Source organism: Hydra vulgaris, chromosome 12 (assembly GCF_038396675.1).
Source record: "Hydra vulgaris chromosome 12, alternate assembly HydraT2T_AEP".
NCBI lineage: Eukaryota > Metazoa > Cnidaria > Hydrozoa > Anthoathecata > Hydridae > Hydra > Hydra vulgaris.
In genome coordinates, this window is record NC_088931.1 from 59,467,521 (window position 1) to 59,486,906 (window position 19,386).

A 19,386-nucleotide genomic window follows, 5' to 3' on the forward strand; every position below is an offset into this window, starting at 1 on the left:
TTTTAATTACTTTAATTCTAACATTTTTAATAAAAATGAAATATAAATAGTTATCAATCTTTCTAAAATCAATAATACAAATTATATCTTTTTGTCTTTTAAATATCATTGTTGATTAATATTTCACACCACTTTTTTTCACACCACTCTTTTCACACCACTTTTTCCTCAATTCAAAATAATTATGATTCTACTGTAACTTCACTACATAAATTCTGCTCATTAGCACAAAGTTTGGAATCTTCTTCATCGCCTTGCGCTTTCCATAAGCCATATGTTTTTCCGACAATTGTTTGCCATAATCTTAGAGTCCCGTCTTCAGATCCTGAGGCGTATAATTCACCATCAGGAGAAAACCTTACACAGTGAACTGGACCAAAATGACCATGGTACGCTTCTAAAAAATGTAAAATTTAGAATTATAATAAAAAGAATTTAAGAATTTCATAAATACAAAACCAAAATCAAATTTTTTAAAATGTAAAACTATAATGGCAAATACCAAGCTGTGTTCCTGTGTTAAAATCAAATTTATAAAGCAAGAAATCCTCTCCACCAGTTACAAAAACATTTTTTTTGGGACTCAGTGAAATAGAATTAGTAATAGTCTTTAATTCATAACTTTTCAGTAATGATAAACTGTAAAATAAATTAAACAACAATAAAAAAAACTTCATAATCTGCAACCATTATAATGTAGTTACACTATAATGCAACTTTGTAACATTTTAAATAGTTTGATAAATAAAGAATGTTTTACAAACCATGCCCAACTGTTACACAAGTTTGAATGATATGTAAAATACACTCGTTATTTACAACAACAAAAAAATTCTGGTAAAATTAAAAAAATATATTTTTTAAGAATATGGAATATGTTAACTTTTATTAGGCTCATCTTTTTAATCTGAACATCTTCAATCTTTTGAAAAATTTATAAATATGTCCATTCTTTTGATTCAAAGTTAATGAAAAAAAAATAATTTTTAAATCAATTTAAATTTAGTTAAACAGTAGGACACATTTTAATTTTAACTAACTTAGATGTTAACTTTAGTTTTAGCTAACTTCACTTAATAATTTATTTGTTAATTTGATTAATAGTAATTTAAATAATTATTTTTCACTTGATAAAAAGTGTTTATTGCATGTTGTACACTACCAAATAAGCGCACATCATTAGATTTCAAACTTACAATTCTGAAAATTTAAGCTAAAAACTTTTCCACAAAAAAAAGTAAAAACTGTAAGACAGCAATACAATGCCAAAAAAAAAAAAACATCTAAAGTTTAAAATATAAAAACTAAATTACCTTGAAGAATCATAAAAAAGGGCTTGATTACCACATACAACAGAAAGTGTTGATTGATCTTTAGATAATTCTAAGCCAGTTAGTGGTTTATCCAGTACAATGGTATTTATTTGCTTAAATGAACGTACATCCCATAATCTTAAAAAATTAGTAAAAAATAAAAACATTAACATTATTTTAATAGAACAAAATCTCACTTTTAATTTTTTGATTCCATCAAATATTATTGAGGTTCAAAACTTGTTTTTAACTTTTATTTCAATATTTGCAACAACAACAACAAAAAAAGAGAGATAAACCAGCTATAATTAATTTAGCTTTGTAACAACAAAAAGCTCAGTTAATTAATGTTTTAGCTTGTGTGTGTGTCTCAGCTAATGCTTCAGTGTGTTGTGTGTGTCTCAGTTAATTAATGTTTCAGTTTGTGTATTATACTTTAGTTCAAGTTTATGGTATTATGATGCACTCAGGTTCAATGGTTTCTCTTAATTTAGGTACTGCTAGTGTTCTAATACTTGAAATAACAGACTGATGCAGCAAGTTTAAGTAAATGCAACCAGTTACAGTAGCTTCAAAAAATTCCCAGTAAGTTGACAATTTTTGAAAAGTCTGCATTATTCACACATTGTTCAAAATATTAATTGCAATGTACTCTTTGGTCTGGTCATCATAAAATGCCTGGACAAAGCTTGGAATATACCATAACGTAATGAATAGATGATTTTAAAATTCCTACCTCACGACAAGTCTGCTATACAGTCTTTCCAGTACTCATTCTTCCTAGAATTCGTTGATGTTCATGGTCTATGAACATTCTAAATAATTCCATTTTTTTTTCTTAGATGTTTAGTCAGGCTGTTGGTAATGAAGGGGTGGAAAATTAAATACAAATTGTTTACGCTGCATGCTGCAGGAGTTGAAAAATAAATACAAACCGTTTATTTATTGCCCATTTACAATCATTTAAAATGTAGTCAAAATGCAAAATAAAAATAGTGAACAGGAAGTATTTAAACAATTATTTACTTTTTTAAACATTTTATAAACTTTTACTTTTATCTTTTTTTTTTTTTTTTTTTTTTTTTTGTAGTTATTTTAGGTGCTCCCAGAAGTCCTTACGGTCTTATCACAAAGCACCGCGGGAGAGCATTTAACAGGAAGTTCACGCCTCCTTCCATACCAATGTCGCTTGTTGGGCTAGAGCTGGCGTCGAACCTAGGACCTCTGGGTTCTGAGCCAGAACTCTAACCACTGCACCACGGCTGCTCAATTTAGTATCTTATAAAATTACTTAAACTGTGTATATGTGTTTTTTTTAGACACCATGATTGTACAATAAAAGAAAACATTAAAATTGTTTTTAAAATGGGATGGCATCTAAAACAGTCATAAACAGAAAAAAACTTTTATTTTTGTCCTCAGTAAACTGACTGATTTGTGAAATATATTTCACACAAATGTTTAAGTACAAAAGGTCTAAAGACAACTTAGTTTGCAGGTTTGTTGCAAAGGTTTTGCACTTTATTAAATAAAAGTTTGTTACACAGGGGAAATAATCTGAATATAAATACATGAGTATATGCATATGCAGGTTTTGGCAGGAATAGCGGGCTATAGCCCCTGCTTACCTCCACACCCGTGCAAACCATTTTACACGGGCAAAATAAAGCCCGTGCAAAATAAAAACTTTTGGTAAAAATAAAGTTAAATATTTTTATATTTATATTTAGTTATTCTTTTAAAAACTTCTCAAATGATGCAATTTTGTAAAACTGTTTGTTTTACTAGTTAAAAAACGAAAGTATTTCATTCAGGATATGCTAAAAAAATTATGAAAAAATTTTTTTTTTAATATTTTGATGTAAAAATAAAAAATAAAAATCGAACAAGTTATTTCAAACAGCTATAACAGTTCCGTATTATTCTGTGTTATGTTAAAAGATAAATAATTAGTTGTTAAAAAGCAGGCAAAATGTACATGTGTTGCAAAAGAATTTAACATAATAGTCCGGGTTTTCAGTATTCTTTAGAAGTTTGTAAACTTATACAATAAGAACTGTTAGATAATAAAGACAATTTATTTTTTGTATAATCACACATTTTGCTTAATTGATTGATAAACTAGTTTCTCATCTTTAAAGTTGTTTAAAGTAGTGCATATTTCCCACTATACTTCCGTGTTATCTTCCCATTTTTTTTTGTAAAAAAAGACAGCAGTTTATGTAATAAGCTAATATATAACTCATTATTAAAAATCAATTATCTCATTTATAATCAACGGACTGCTAATCAATTTTTATAGTATAAATTGAGTGTCTGATATAAAGTTATCAAGTTATTCAGGTTATCAAGTTATTCAAGTTATTCAAATTTTCAAGTTAAAAAGCAAACTTTCAATAAAGAAAATGGTATCTTCCTGTAACAGAGTTACACTAGCAACATATCTGAGTTGGGGTAAATATGAAGTTTGAGGAAAGGAAACAATCATGGAAAATGAAACAATATTTGTTGTAAAGCTATAGTGTAAGGTCTGTATTCAGTATAAAATAGAATTGCTTCACGAGCTAAATATTCGCAAGCGTTATATGAAGCCATACTTTAAAAAGTCAACAGACCGGAAGTTTAATCATATGCTTATCTGAGTCAAACTCATCAGTGGAACGAGTCTTTAGTCTTCTGACAATGCTTATGTCAGACCAAAGACTTGGAAAAACCACAAAACACTTAACGCTATCTTGGCCATTAAAATTGATCCAAATTTTAGTGATAATGATAGGAAAAATGTAATCGAATGGGTTACTGATATATTTTTATAAAAATGGCGAACAGCTATTTTTGATCCAATAATTTAACCTGCCACAATAGTAAATGACGAAAAGGACGACATTGATTACGATAGTTTAAGCAGCGAAAGCAAATAGGAAACACCTGAATATATTGAAAGTGAAGAAACTGCATTTGATTTTGAAATTGAAGATATTTTGGGCTAATTTATTTAAAATATAATATTTATAAATAATTTATAACTATATATATTTCTTTTGTATGATAAAAATATTACTATATGATTTCTTCATATCTTATTTTCGTTTTATATTTGCACTATATTTAATGCATTTAAATATATTTTACAGCAATAAACCTGATATATAAAATAATACTGCATCTAATACCCTTCTATTGGTTCTATTTATAAAAAAAAAATGTAAAAAAGATTTGTTTTTTTTTAAACTCACATAACGCTTTTCTTTATACACACCTATATTATATAAAAAGAATATACTTAAGAAATATATATACCAGAATCTTAAAAAATCTTCTGGTACTAAGCCTCTTAGAAATTAAAAAATTGATTACCTCAAATTTTAACTTACATATCACATCAACATAACATATATTTTCTTCTAATTTCTGAAAAGAATATAAAATCAATTATGAGTTTATAAAAGAGTATGATTGTAAATTATAAAAGAGTATGATAGTAAACGGAAACGATAGTAATAATTAAAATTTTAATCAGTCGAAAAAGAATTTTAAAAGAATAGAACTCTTTGGTTCAAGGTTTATTTAAAAAAAGATTATAATTGCATATCTTTATCAATATAATTGTCACTATATCTTTATAGCTTAGAGATATCACGGTTAAATTTTTCAAGATGCTTGAATAAAGAAACGTGATGGTTACGAAGGTTGTTTTTCTGTCACTTTTTGCGTTGCTTGCAAATTATTGGTTTGACTATATCTGGAATAAACTCAACAAAAATTCAATTAACAACTCATAAAACTGGAGAATAAAAGAATAAAGTCTGAATAAAAATTGAGAAACAAAACCAAAACAAAAACATAATAACAAAAACTTACTAAGTAGAGCGCACACTAATAACTCTGAGTGAAAGATAAAAACTGCAGTGTAACTTCGAAAAACTATTATTTCAACTTTACAAGTATCCAACTATTAGAAGTTAAATTACCAAAGTCTTTTGAAATGATTTTTCACTCTCCTACTTGTTAATAAAGTGATTGTAGAAATTTTTACATGGGATGGTTAAATGGAAATTTTTATATAGAATGACACTTTCACAAAGAAGAAGAGAAATGAATGAACTTTTATAAAACAATGTGATGTATAACAGTTTTTTAAATATTGTTGTTTTAATAGAACGATTGATTATATTTTAACATTTGAATATTGCTTTTTATTATTATTTAATTAATTAATAAATTATCAAATAAAAATTAAATATAAAAAATTATTTAAAAAAAAACGCTAGGTTTTTTTTTTTTGCAAGTTGTTTTTCTGTCTTTTTATCGCTAAAAAATATTTATTATTACAACTAATTTTCCTATACCTGGCATAAAGAATCAACAAAATAAAATTTCAGAATAAAAAAAAATTTCATCATAACATAATAATTTTTATTTTTCAAAAAAGCCAGTGCAAGACTTTCTGGGCCTGCATAGCCTGCTAAAACGGGTTTAGACGGGCTATTTATAGCTTGTGCACTCATTTACTCCTGCCAAAGCATGTTTATAATTTGCATATGCATGTTATAATTTGGTGATATCCAAATAAGAATTTACTAGAAATAGGTAATTTTGGGGCAGAATATTTTTATATATTGTTCTAATAGCAACCAAATACAATAAATAATTAGGTAACAACATAAGTTACTTAGATAACATAACATAAGTTACTTAGGTAACACAACATTTATATTTCAATATGATAATTTTTTGTAAACACCTAAAACAATATTTTTTTAAGTTTACCTAACTGTTTTTTCATCACATCCTGATAATATATTTGTATCATTATTTAACCATATGCATGCTTTAGGATTACCACCAAGACCTTCTATAATGTAAGGCTCTAAATAAAATAATTTTAACACAAATTAAAATTAGTTAAATTATTATTGCATTAAAATGATTGTTTGTGTTAAAAAATGAGCAAAAAAATAATTTTTAGTTTAATAAGTTATAACATTAATATTCATCAGAAATTTTTTACTAAAATCCACTTTAGTTTGAAACTTGAAGAAGTAATTCAGTCAAAAAACAATGCCACAATTCAAACTACAAGTTCAAGTTCATTTATAAACAAAAAAATTGTTTATGAAGCAACAAAAAAGAGAATTGCCAATCCTAAACTTTTGTTTATTGGATGATCTCCCTCCAACTAGTATCAAGTACTTTTTTGCAGCTGGACTTTTTGTGACAAAAACTCTATTCGAAATGAGTGGCAACTTACTCAATACATGTTTGCTTCTAAACCGTATAGTGTTTTACTTTATTATTTTAACATAAAGTCTTATTTATAAGTCTTTTATTTATGAGCTTTTATGCTTTTTTCTATTATTTACCAATTTTTTACCAGTAAAATTTTATTTTTTTGTATTGCTTTAGCAGCAAATTTATAAATTAATAAAAAAAAAAAATTAATAAAAGATAAACCTGATCTATAAATCACAACAACTAGAATTACCTGGGTTTGGCAGAAGAAAAAATTTCAAAAAAGTCTTTTCCAAAAAAATGATGCCACTGTACAAAAGGTGATATATCTGACATATAATGATCCAATTTTAATCAGATCTACATGATATTCCTGATATGAATCATCATACACATGATATGAATCATCATACACATGATATGAATTATCATACACATGATATGAATCATCATACACATGATATGAATTATCATCTATCATAACATGACCATAAGAATGTAAGTAACATAAATTCCACACTTGAACAATTAACATTATTAAAAATTAATGTTTAAAATTAGCACATGATAACCTTATTTTCACAAGAATTAATCTTGTATAAATCTTCATTGAGTAATCATCTTTTTACAGTAATTGCTTTAGTTATGTAACCTTTTGTTAACCTAGTTCCTAGGTTAACAACCCACCTTGTTAAAAACCCACCTTGTTAAGTTTATTAAGTATATAATTTGCAGCTTTTTTAGGCCTTGTTTTAACTGTTTACTTTAACAGTTTTGTATTTTCCAAATAATTACCAGTTAAATTTTAAATGTCTTTACAAAACTTGACAACCATTTTGGTGGTTGATTGGTGTTTTTATAAAAAAGTAGATGCTATAAAGGTTAAGTAAATAAATAAACTAAATTTTTGCTTGTTTAACTTGTGTTCCTCCAACATAAAATTGATAAACTTCACTTGTTTAGCCTCCACTTCTCAACCACAATGACCATTAATTGGTAAAAAGTCTAAGCTGAATAAAAGAGAATAAAATAGAGACAGAAAAGAGTTTGAAAAAACCAAGAGAGAATTCCAAAGTTTAAGAAAAAAAACTAGATTTTGATAAAAAAGTAACAGTTACAAAAGTTAAAAGAGAAAGAAGTAACAGTTAAAAGGATGCAACTTAGCTGAATGACCAGCCACACAAGAGTTTTGGTTGATGAAAAAAGTGATACAAATATTGGACTTTTTACAAACTTAGCCCTGACAAAATTATAAGATTTAGCAGATTTTCTATGATCGGAACTGCAATATCTCATCGCAGTTCCGATCAAGGAAACTTTTGACTATTTTGTTATATCACTGCAATATCATACTTGTGGCAATTTATAAATTTTTGTTAATACTCACATTTTAAATCCTATTGCATTAAACACAAAAATATAACTAAAATAATAAAAAATATAACTAAAATATAAAAATAAAATATAAAAAATAAAAAAATAAAATATAAAAAATAAAAAAATAAAATATAAAAATATAAAATATAAAAAAAAATAACCTACAGAAGCATAGTTTATTCTATGCAATCAATATAGTTTGAACTTTGATTAAAAAAATGTCAATATTTAAAAAAAAAAAAATTTAATTCATGGTGCACATGCTTTTTTGTGACTATCAAAACCTCTCAAAAACTAAAAAATAAGTTTTATATTTTACAAAGTATAGACATGAAACATTTTATCACCAAAATAAATATAAGTGTTCCAGTGAAAGCGCTGATCCAATTTTGGCAACTCTCCCCTATTTACATGTCCTAGTATTTGCCAAGAGAGAAGATAATGATCAGATTGATGTGTGGTGACTCTAACAAGATAAAAAAAAGAAGTCATGATTTTAGACAAAAATTAAGAATAGTGAATGAATTGGACAAGATTTGTCAGAGAAGATTAAGGTAGTTTAGGTATGTTGAGCAATGAGGATGCAGATGATTTAAGAATTAGCATGTAGAGAGGTGAGAGATAGCAGCTTCAGGAGAAAAAAGTAGAGGTAGAAGTAAGAAAACTTGGAGAAAGTGTTACATGAACAAACTTCAGTTTAAAAAAGTAGATGGTTGAGATTTTATGTTAAAGAAGCAGCATAAATAAAGTATAACATGAATTACAGATGAAAATTATTTTTCAGGAGTATCAACATTTATTCAGCTCTGGTCACAGACCCGCCCCCAACTATATTTTATCAAACCCGGACGTAGTCAAATTTCAACCCTGGTTGCATACTATCCCTTAAGGAAAACTTTAATCTTCAACTTGGTAGTCAAAAAAGTTAAAGCTTTGATTTGCATTGTTCAAAAGTTTTTTTGATAACTTACATTAAATTTCAGCAAGAAAAATTTCCCCTTGTGAGACTTGTAGACTTGTCATCTTTGACAAAATACTTATTAAAAATCTCATAAACTTGTACAAAGATTTTTTATAATCATATAATTTTTATATATTGTTTAAACTGTTGTTATACATGACTTAATATACTTAATGTATATCAAGTCAATGAGTATACTTAGTGCATTACTAAGCATATGCTTAGTAATGCACTAAATATAAGTCAATGTGTATCAAAAGTTAAATTCAATGTATAGCCAATATGTTTGAGTCAGTTACATGCATGAACAAAAAAAAGAAAGAAAATGTAAAAACACCTTTATCAGGGCAGCTGAGATCAAACAGCCTCATAGTTTTATTATTGCTTCCAGTTAATAACCTATCCTCATCCTATAAAATGAATTCAGCTGAACTATTTCAAAAAGAAAAAAATAAATGCATATGATTAAAGCCTTATGGTGAAAAATAAATATTACCTTTGAAAAGTCAACTGTCTTTACAATATGATTGTGTGTAAAAGTAAAGAGTTCTGTTCCTTTTAGTGCATCCCAAACCTTTCTAAAAAACAATTTTTATACAAAGAAATTGAAAACATGTACTTATTATTACGTGTTAATAGACGTTTTTGATAAAGATAATTTTAACACTTATCACATCTGATGATGAGAGTTTAACATATCTTTGTCTTTAACATAATTTATCTTAGTTTAACATATTTTTGTCTTCTTTAACATAACTTATTTTAGTTTAACATATCTAACTTTGTCAAAATATTGCAATTAAATTTATTTATGTTGAATGTATTTTAATATAAAAAAGTTTGAAAAGCAAATTTTTAAACTAAAATTCGTGCAAGAAGAATGTGACAAACTTTTATTGTTACATGAATTTATGTTTATAAAGTTAATTAGTTTTCAGTTATAAAACTACATTTTAAATTTTGTTTAAACAACATTCTGTTTAACAATAAATTTTAGAAAAATTGTTTTTAAATGAAATAACACATTTCTAATACTATTTGCAAAAACAACAAAAAAAAATTTTGGCATCATTTTCATGCTTTCTAAAAACAAAAAAATTTTTTTTTGCTATATTCTAAAAACTGTTAGTGATCATAAGGGATATTTAACCATTAAAAGTAAGACATAAAACACTGAAAAATAAAGAGTGAAAAAAATATGCACTTCTTCTGGCATTTGGCCCTTTAATTACAAGGTCAAAAAATAAATAAAAAATAAAAATATTATTTATAAGTAAACAAAGTCACTTTAATCCTAAAATGTTTTTGCCAAAACTTTCAAGTACACAGTTAGTTGATAAATGACAAAGGAATATTGAAATGCACAGAAACATTTCTTTCCTGCTCTCTAATATTATTTTTTGAAAAACTTTGCAGTTGATAAAATATTTACATCAAAGATATGCTAAAATATTGTTTAATTTAAAGCTCAGTTTAAAAACTTATTTTCTATGTGTTTGCCTAATTTTATTGAAAAATATGTAAAATATACCTAATTTTTTGTAGCAAAAATTTTCAAATAATTTATATTATACACATTAAAAAGCTATTATTACTTTATTCAATTAGACTATATAAATTATTTAGTTAACATATAAGTTGAAACTTTGAACTTATACATTTATTATATTTAAATTGCTTTTAAAAATTTTTACAACACTTAACTAAAACATTGCTTACACCGAACATTTTCTGATGCTTTTGTTTTCAAAAAAGTGTTTACCAAACCTTTTCTTGATAAAACGGCTGTCTAGTTTTGCCTCAATTTCCTCAAAAAGATTAGCTGTTAGATGTGTTATTTCGGATAATTTTTGTCTTTTGGAAGACTCTCTGTAGTAGCTGCTCATTATTAATTATGGAAATTACTATTTTGCCTCAATTGACAATCAAAAGCGGCTGTCTAACTTTGCCTCAATTGCCTCAAAAAGAAAACACATTTGACTCTATAGCAGTTACTCATTATTAATTACGGAAATTACTCATTTAATAACAGAAATTACTCATTTAATTACGGAAATTACTCATTTAATTACGGAAATTACTCATTTAACAAAAGAGAAATGTTGAAAATATGTTAAATCAATGTTGATCACATTTAAATTTCAGGAAAGAAGTAAACTTTAGAGAAAAAAAAGATAAGAGACTTATCTGCTACAACTCACAATAGTAAAATTACAAAAACTTTATAAACTGTAAAATAAATTTTTTTGGAGTAAATAAATTATTTCTTTTAAGCTTTTGCGCTTTTAAACAAGTCAGGACTTGTGCAAAAACACTTTAAATATCGGAAAAGCCATGAAATCATAAATAATGTTAAAAACGAGCTTCCAGAGCAGAAAATGTGACAGATATTAATGCCCCTCCAGCCTGATGAATCAACACAATACACCCAGTAACCAAAGATTAGCTACTCTTTCAAACAAAATAACTAGCAGCTGGTTGCAGAAGCAGAAATTTATTTGAAACCAAATTATCAAACTATTTTATTACTCTTCTTTAGATATTTTCTTTAACATTTGATAATATATTTGTATTTATTTATTTGATAATATAGAACATTATTTTGATAATATAGAACATCATTTAACATTTGATAATATAGAACATCATTTAACATTTGATAATATAGAACATCATTTAAAATTTGATAATATATTTGTATTTATTTATTTGATAATATAGAACATTATTTTGATAATATAGAACATCATTTAACATTTGATAATATAGAACATCATTTAACATTTGATAATATAGAACATCATTTAATATAGAACATCATTTGATAATATAGAACATCATTTAATATAGAACATCATTTGATAATATAGAACATCATTTAAGAATAATGATTGATTGATGAAATGATGAAAATGATGAAAGAAGATGATAAAAAAATGATGAAAGAAGAAAGATTGAACTGAAAGAAAAAATGATCACCAAAAAATTGAAAGAAGAAACATCACCAAAAAATGCAGATTCCAAATCATCATATTAGTATGTAAAACTTTGAAATTAATTTACACCATACAATCACCTTAATACTCTAGTTAAAAGATTAACAAAAATTAAAAATTATTAGGTACTATTAGATTAAAACTATTTTTATAAAAATTAGAAAGTAACGCTTTCAAAATAAAATACAAAAATCTTTATTTATATTTTATTAAAAAGATATTCATACGCTGTATAATCTGCTGCCGCTGTTGCTGCTAATGTTGCTTTTTTATTGAGTGTCGCACCCCAGACAGCTCCTTTGTGACCATCAAATGTACCTATCCAATCACCAGTGTGACCATGACGCAACATTGGTTTGCCATCTAAATAAAATTTTTACTTTAAAAATATCATTCTAAAATTATTTATCATATTCAAAAGTGTTGTGAATATTGCACAAACTTACTTTTGTTTAAAACTGAACTATTATATGTTTACTTATATAAATAATACAAATAAAAATATTCAAAATAATAATTTTTTTAATATTGAAGCAAACACCAACTCTTGAATAAAGGAAAGTAGACACTCAACATTTATTTATTTGTCAATTTTTTGACAAATGTTAGCATGTTTGTCAGTTTTAGCCCAGTTTAATCTGTCGTATATATTAGTGATGTGCCATCGGCAAAGGTCAATTGAGGCTCATTATAGGGTTTAATGTATGTATATAAAGGTAATATCTTAATATTAGGTATTCAACTTGTATATATAAGGTGTGCCTATGCACCAGTTTAGTTTGGCTTAATAGCCAATATTATGCATCGACCAATGCCAATTAATCAACCAATGCCATCGGCCAATGGTTAAGCCCATTAATTGGTTGCTGGCTACCAATAGCATAGGCTAGTAGGTCGAATCACTTCTGATGAATAGGTACATGTTAAATATGTAATTTAAATCCTTAATATTATTATAATACCCTTAAATAAATACATTAAACCTATTATTAGCCACAATCGGCATTAGCCGATGGCACATCACTAGTATATATAAAGTATAATAAGCTGTCATATAAAAAGTCAGTTTTATACAAGCAAATCGCATTATGGTTATCATCTGACTTCCAATATAATAGAAATTCCAATATAACAGCTTTTTGCTTGTGATTTATTACAAAAATTATTATCTGATTTGTTTAAAATAATTTACAATATACTTTTGAATCTTGAAAGAATCAAGGTAATATTGTAACCTTGTTAATGAAATCTTGTAATTGTATTCCATACAGATTAATAATTTCGGCAGATTTATAATGATTGAAAATAAGAAGAGGAGCAAGACACAATAGAAAGAAAATTTTAGAGAACAATTTTGCAAAAGACCTAACACTACACATTTTGTTAATTAGCCTCTTTTTAAGCCCATCACATGGACAATTCCTAATCATATGTAACTTTCCCAATAATTTCTAAATATTTTGAAAAAATATGGGAAATCAAAGTCAATGTTTAAGCGCTGATTTTAAAAAATAGTTAAAAAATAATAATAAGTTGTAAAAAAAAAATAAAAAAAAATAAAACACTGTTTATAAAAAATTTTTAATTTGATTAAAAAATGTTTACTGTAAACAACAAACTTCTTGTTAAAACTATTACATAACAAAAAAAAAATTGCGAAAATTTCCACTTTCAAATTTTATTTAACAAGGCTTCAAATGGTGCAACAGCCTGCACCGTCACATAATTGTGGAGAAGGAATAAAAGTAGATACTGCACCATGTTAGCTTTAATTTAATTTAAGTACTAGCTTTAATTAATGTTGGTAGAGTGTTTTTTTTTTAATTTTATTTATTTGCAACTTTGTTTACTAGAAAATCTCTCTGGATGTATAATCTCACAATTTGTTTTTGTATTTGGGAAAACTTGTTTCGATTGCCTAAACTGGACCTGTTGTGTTGATGGATGCAGTTTTTTTTTGTTAAGATACCTAAGTACATAACATTCACCAGAAAGCACTTATTTTTGTGTACTGCATATTGAGTATAATACTGAGTTCTGTTTTGTTGTATATTGTTTGATCCAATTCATAAATTCAATAAAACATATCAAAGGCTTCATTGTCAGGCACACTTTTTTGAGTGAAACTATTTTGTAATCAAATCAAGTTTACTAATGAGCTTAGGCCTAAATTGACAGTGGCTATAGCTATCGGTCTTTGATATCAGAAATAAAGTTTAGAAACATTTAAAACTGCAGCAGCAGCATAAACAGCAGAGTTAAGCTTGTTACTGATAAATAAATTTTCATCTCTGCTTAAGTAACTGAACATTTTACTGTTTCAAAACAATTTTTTTAATATGCTTTGTAAAAACAAATCAACATTAAAAAGCTTGATGACCAATAACTTAAATTTTCATTTCTTAATCTTATTTTTTGTTGTTGTTGAAATATTTGAGTGATTTTAATTTTAGTGATTTTAATGAGTCTGTTTAGCAAATCAACAAAGCAATGACAAAACAGTTTTCAATCGTTTGCATGACCTCACAGTACTAGGTATAAATATTAAACTTATGGTTTGCGCATGCAAATCGAGGGACTTTCATGCTACCGAGTTCAAAATATAATTGATCAAGTTGATCAATAACACTATAATCCCAAAACACTAGTAAATGACAGGGGCCCCAGCCTCAGCTAAAAATGAGACTTTTTGCAAATCAGGTTCCGGCCCCAGCAAAATTGTAAGATTTAGCAGGGGTTGATAGCCGGGGCTAGAAATAAATTTATAATTGTTCATATATTACAATTTTATACTTACATTTACTATTTAATAAATTCTGGCATATATTTATGCCAGTATTTAATAAATAAGGACAGATACAGTAAAAGGATGCAACTTGTTGAATAAGAAAACAAGCAAGAATGAGTTTTGGTTTATTGTAATAGAGATAATAGCTCGTTTGAGCATTGACCATGATTATAGAAACAGCATAAAAAAGGAAGGCTAAAACCTGCTGCTGCTACTAATGATGATGATGATGATGACAATAGTGATGATGATGATGATAATGATGATAACGATGTTGACAATTATGATGATCATGATGATGACCATGATGATCATGATGATCATAATGATGTTCATAAATGCATATATATACAAAATCAAACAAAAATTTTGAAAAAAAAAAGCGCTTTAGGATGTATAAATGTTTATGAAGCCCCGGTCACAAACCCAGCCCCATCACTCACATAACCAACAAGATGATTTATCGAAATCATATTGATTAAATATTTGTTCTGAAATCAATATAATATTTTCAGCATTATGTGGGCCATTCATTTTTTGAAGCCTAATAACTATTAGTTTTTTACTGAAATCAGCAAAAGCAACCTAGCAACATAGGGCAAAAAAATCAGCCATTTGACGGCTATCCCAGATGTCACCTATTAATGCAACAGTTTTGGCTTTTTTAAGGTAATTTTTGATTGGTTTTTTTATCTTTTCAACTACTTTAGGAATAATATTGTAGACAAAAGACTTCTCACAAGGTAAATGAATTTTGACGCTCTAAAAGTCTTTTTAGATGCAGGTTATCCAGCTCTTGGGTTGCCATATTGGATGACATTAAATATTTAGTTAGATCCATGATATTGTCATTTAAGCATGAACCATCTTCATTATCAAGACTTATATCATCATAAGCCTTTTTCCAAGCCATAAAATCTTCTTTGCTGTTGCATTGCATTGAATTAAAATGCTTAAAAAAACTCCCACTTTTACCAAGTGGCTCATGTAATACTTTATAGCAATAAATACAGGTAAACTGTAATTTTTTTTTTCCAGGCTTAGAATCAATTTCTGATTGGCGATGAAAAAACTTTAAAGCTAAACTGTAAGTTTTTTCACTGTCACCAAATTTGAAAATGTTACACGGAAAACTGTTGTTTTTTAAGATATGTCAAATTTCATCAATCTCTTAAGCATATAGTTTAAAACTTAAATTTGTTGATGAAGCATTGCTTAAGCTTTTGATGCACAAGGGTTGGTTTTGATTATTTGAAATTGACAAAACACTTAAGGTGCTATTACTTATATTAGAGTTTTTTGTTTATTAACAGGCAGATTTTCTTTATCTTCTTTTTTTTTTCTTTCTAGAACTACAGTTGAGCTTAATCCTTTTTTTCTTTTGGCGTATCTTTCAGACATATCAACAAAAAAAATTTAAAATAAAACTCTATACTAAACAAGTAAATAGTACCATTAAATTAAATTAGATTAAACTATATTATATATAAATTGAAGCTAAGATTCAAATGATTTATTGTAATTAAATCAAATTAAATCCAAATATTACTTGCTCACAATAAATAGAAAGTTAAATATTTACAATAAATTTTTTTATTAGCATTTTTTTATCTTTATCTTTATTTTTTATCATTAATTTTGGTTTATATACAACTATAGTCTCGTAAGTACAAATATAATATAATATTAACTAGATAGAAAGATAGATTGTACTTTATTAGAATAAATAATACATGTTCTAAAGGACACACAGGTCCATATTAATGGACACTAACATAGAACCCCAAAATAAATAAACTATGTAACAGCGTACAACATTGAATAAATAATTTATATACAACTAAACAATAAGATATGCAGGCAATGCCGACATAACTTTTCAAAATTGATTGAGTTAATTTTACTCTTAAAGATGTTGATATTATCGGCATTAACAATATTGAAAGGCTACTGATTCCAAATGTTAACAACTTGGCAAGAGAAACTAAATTTGCAAATATCTAGTCGACATTGTTGTTTGTGCATTTTATATTTATGTCCTCGCGTGTTGTTTTTGTTGTCAATAAAAAAGAACAAATTTATCAATTAAGACCAAGTTATGCAGAATTTTGAAGCAATTCAATAAATCCTGTTTTACTTGCCTTATCTCAAGCGACTTTGAATCAAGCGACGGAAGTCGGTTATTGTAGGTTAAATTGCTTAAATGCAGGATTTTTTTTGTGAATTGCTTTTGCGCGTTCTCAGTTACTTTTATTAGTTCAACATGATATGGTCACTAAACTTGGGAGCAATATTCTAATATAGGCCTAACATATGTATTGAAGGCTTTTACTAAGATACTAGGATCGGAGACTTATAGCATTTTAAAATAAAGTATGCTCTGGTATTAGCTGCATGTACAACATTTGAAATATGCTTTTTATAGTTCAGTTGAGAATCCGAGTCACACCTAGATCTTTCAGAATAGAAGACCAAGCTTAAAGATAATCTTCTAACTTAAAGTTAAAGTTAATGAATTTTTTCAATGAAGCAGGCACAATCCTATGAACAAAACACTTACTGGTAGAAATAGGTAGTTGCCATGTTTCTGACCAAAGTATTATGTCATCAAGAGCAATAACTAAGCAATGCCTATGTTCTGCATTGCAAAATGAACTGTATAACTTGATATCATCAGCATTAAGCTTTAAAGAGCAATCAAGACTGTTAACAATGGCAGTTATATCATTGATATATAGTAATAATAATGTTGGGCGTAACAAGCTACTCTGAAGAACTGCACTAACGATGTGAGTTGGGTTTGATAATGAAAATCCAATAGAGTTTCCAATTTAAATAGAGCAAGTTTGACAAATAATTTAGGATGAGATACAGAATCAAATTCCTTTTGAAAGTCGATATATACAATATCTATTATTAGATTTTTATCTAGTGCAATACTCCAATTATTAACAGTTTCTAAGAGATAAGTGCATGTAGAGTGCTTTTGTTTGGATTCTCAATTAAATTTGGAAAGAAATCTAAAAAAGTTTTAAAAAAAAAATTAGATTGGTTAATCTTTAAACTGGGGAGTTTATAACTTATAAAGAACTGCAAGATAATAGAATTGAAGCTCTTGAAAATTTAGTATTTGATTTAATAAAGCGAAATTATGAGTTGCAAAAATGTGTTGCTGAGTTAGAAGATGGAAAATCAAGTAATCTAGCTTCTAAAGTTTTATATAGCAGTTTTTTCATTAACAGTAAAAATTAACAGTTTTAACAGATAAACCAGGAATAAATGACCAAGAAACGATTATTCCCATTCTTAACGCTGTCTCCGTTGAAACTGTAGATTGAATAAAAAGAGAGAAAAATATAGATAATAGCAAAATTACAGGTCATCATCGTTTTAATTTTTAAAATAATAAACTGGGAATAATAATTGTAGTAATGACAGATAAACAATCAATGCACGAAGTAATTATGGAAGCCAGGAATTTAAGTAAAATAAACAAATACAAAAGCAAAGTTTATATTAACCCAGACCTTAGGTTTGCTCACTGGTACTAAAAGGGCTCTCAACAGAAATTTTACTTAAAAGAGAAATGTTATTAGAAAAAACAAGGTCTAAAATAGTGGATTCGTGTGTTGTTTCGTGAACAAATTGATGCATACCAAGACTGTTGACTAGTGTTAAAAATAAGCTATGGCACTTTTCATTTGGCGAAATGTAGTTTAGCCAGTCAATTTTTGGTAAGTTAAAATCACCCACAATAATATATTGAGAAACTGAGGAGTACAAATCAATTATAACTACAAAGATTAGTATAAAATATCTATTTAAAACAAATTGATTTTAAAATATAGCAAAAGAATACAAAAAAGCTAACCTTTACAAGCACTTATTAAGAAATAACCATAATCTGTGATATCAGAAAAAGCTAAGTCTACAACAGGTCTTGTGTGACCAGGACAAGTCAAAGGAATCTGTTTAACAGCCATTTTATTATTGATCTAAGGTGTAAAATAAAAAGATGTTATTTAATCGAATTGTAAAATAAAAAGAGCTTATTTAATAATTATTTACATTACTTAACATTATTTATACTAATTATAGTATTAATTATTTAAAAAAGGCAGTTAAGAGTTTAAATGATAAGAAAAAAAAGACACGGCACTTGTTTCATTTTAATAATTATTTAATTATTTAAAATGCTTTGAGGAAATTAACTAAAAAAAAAATTTAAATAATTTATTAGCTTTTAAAATAATACAAATATTTTCTGTTTTTTTTTTTTGTTTTTTTTGCATTATTAAACACAATTCTTAATTTTTTTTACTTTACCGATATATAAAAATTTATGATAATAACATATACCCATGATATATAAAAATTGTGATAATAACAACAGTGACAATAATAAAACAACAAGAGAAAAAAAAAAAGAACAGGAAAAAAGTTAATCATAACTTAAAAAAGAAGAGTTTAGTACAACAGCAGTATTAAAAATGAGGAAGTCTTTCTTTTATTCATCATAACTATTTAAGAAGAAATAGAGAAATAAATATATAAATAAAAAACTTCATTGAAGAAAATATCTAGAAAAAAAGCAACTGCATTGTAAATAGCTCATTTATTATTTTTCATTATTATTTGTTATTTTGAAGTATATTTTTTTTGTTTTAACAGGAAGTGAGTTCCAAGAGTGAAATGATTGATACTTGATTGACTTAATAC

At 26.6% G+C, this 19,386-nt stretch overlaps 1 protein-coding gene across 1 annotated transcript; it reads right to left on the reverse strand.

Annotated features, from left to right (window-relative positions):
- Positions 1-43: 43 nt before the first annotated feature.
- On the reverse strand, positions 44-18,669 carry LOC100200376 (serine-threonine kinase receptor-associated protein). The gene is made up of 8 exons (XM_065813902.1): positions 18,539-18,669; positions 12,107-12,242; positions 9,380-9,461; positions 9,221-9,293; positions 6,084-6,183; positions 1,314-1,451; positions 503-639; positions 44-397 (listed from the first exon to the last, which is right to left on the reverse strand). The coding sequence occupies exons 1-8, from the start codon at positions 18,648-18,650 to the stop codon at positions 183-185; spliced, it is 993 nt and encodes a 330-aa protein (XP_065669974.1). The 5' UTR covers positions 18,651-18,669; the 3' UTR covers positions 44-182.
- Between the last annotated feature and the right edge of the window lie 717 nt (positions 18,670-19,386).

Bases quoted from the DNA above. Each gene is read 5' to 3' on its own strand.
- LOC100200376 (XM_065813902.1), bottom strand. From the start codon at position 18,650: ATGGCTGTTAAACAGATTCCTTTGACTTGTCCTGGTCACACAAGACCT. The intron at 9,462-12,106 runs GTATGAATATCT...ATTGTTTTTTAG, and splicing joins GCGGCAGCAGATTATACAGC to AAAGGTTTGGGATGCACTAA. The intron at 9,294-9,379 runs GTAATATTTATT...TTCATTTTATAG, and splicing joins AGACAGTTGACTTTTCAAAG to GATGAGGATAGGTTATTAAC.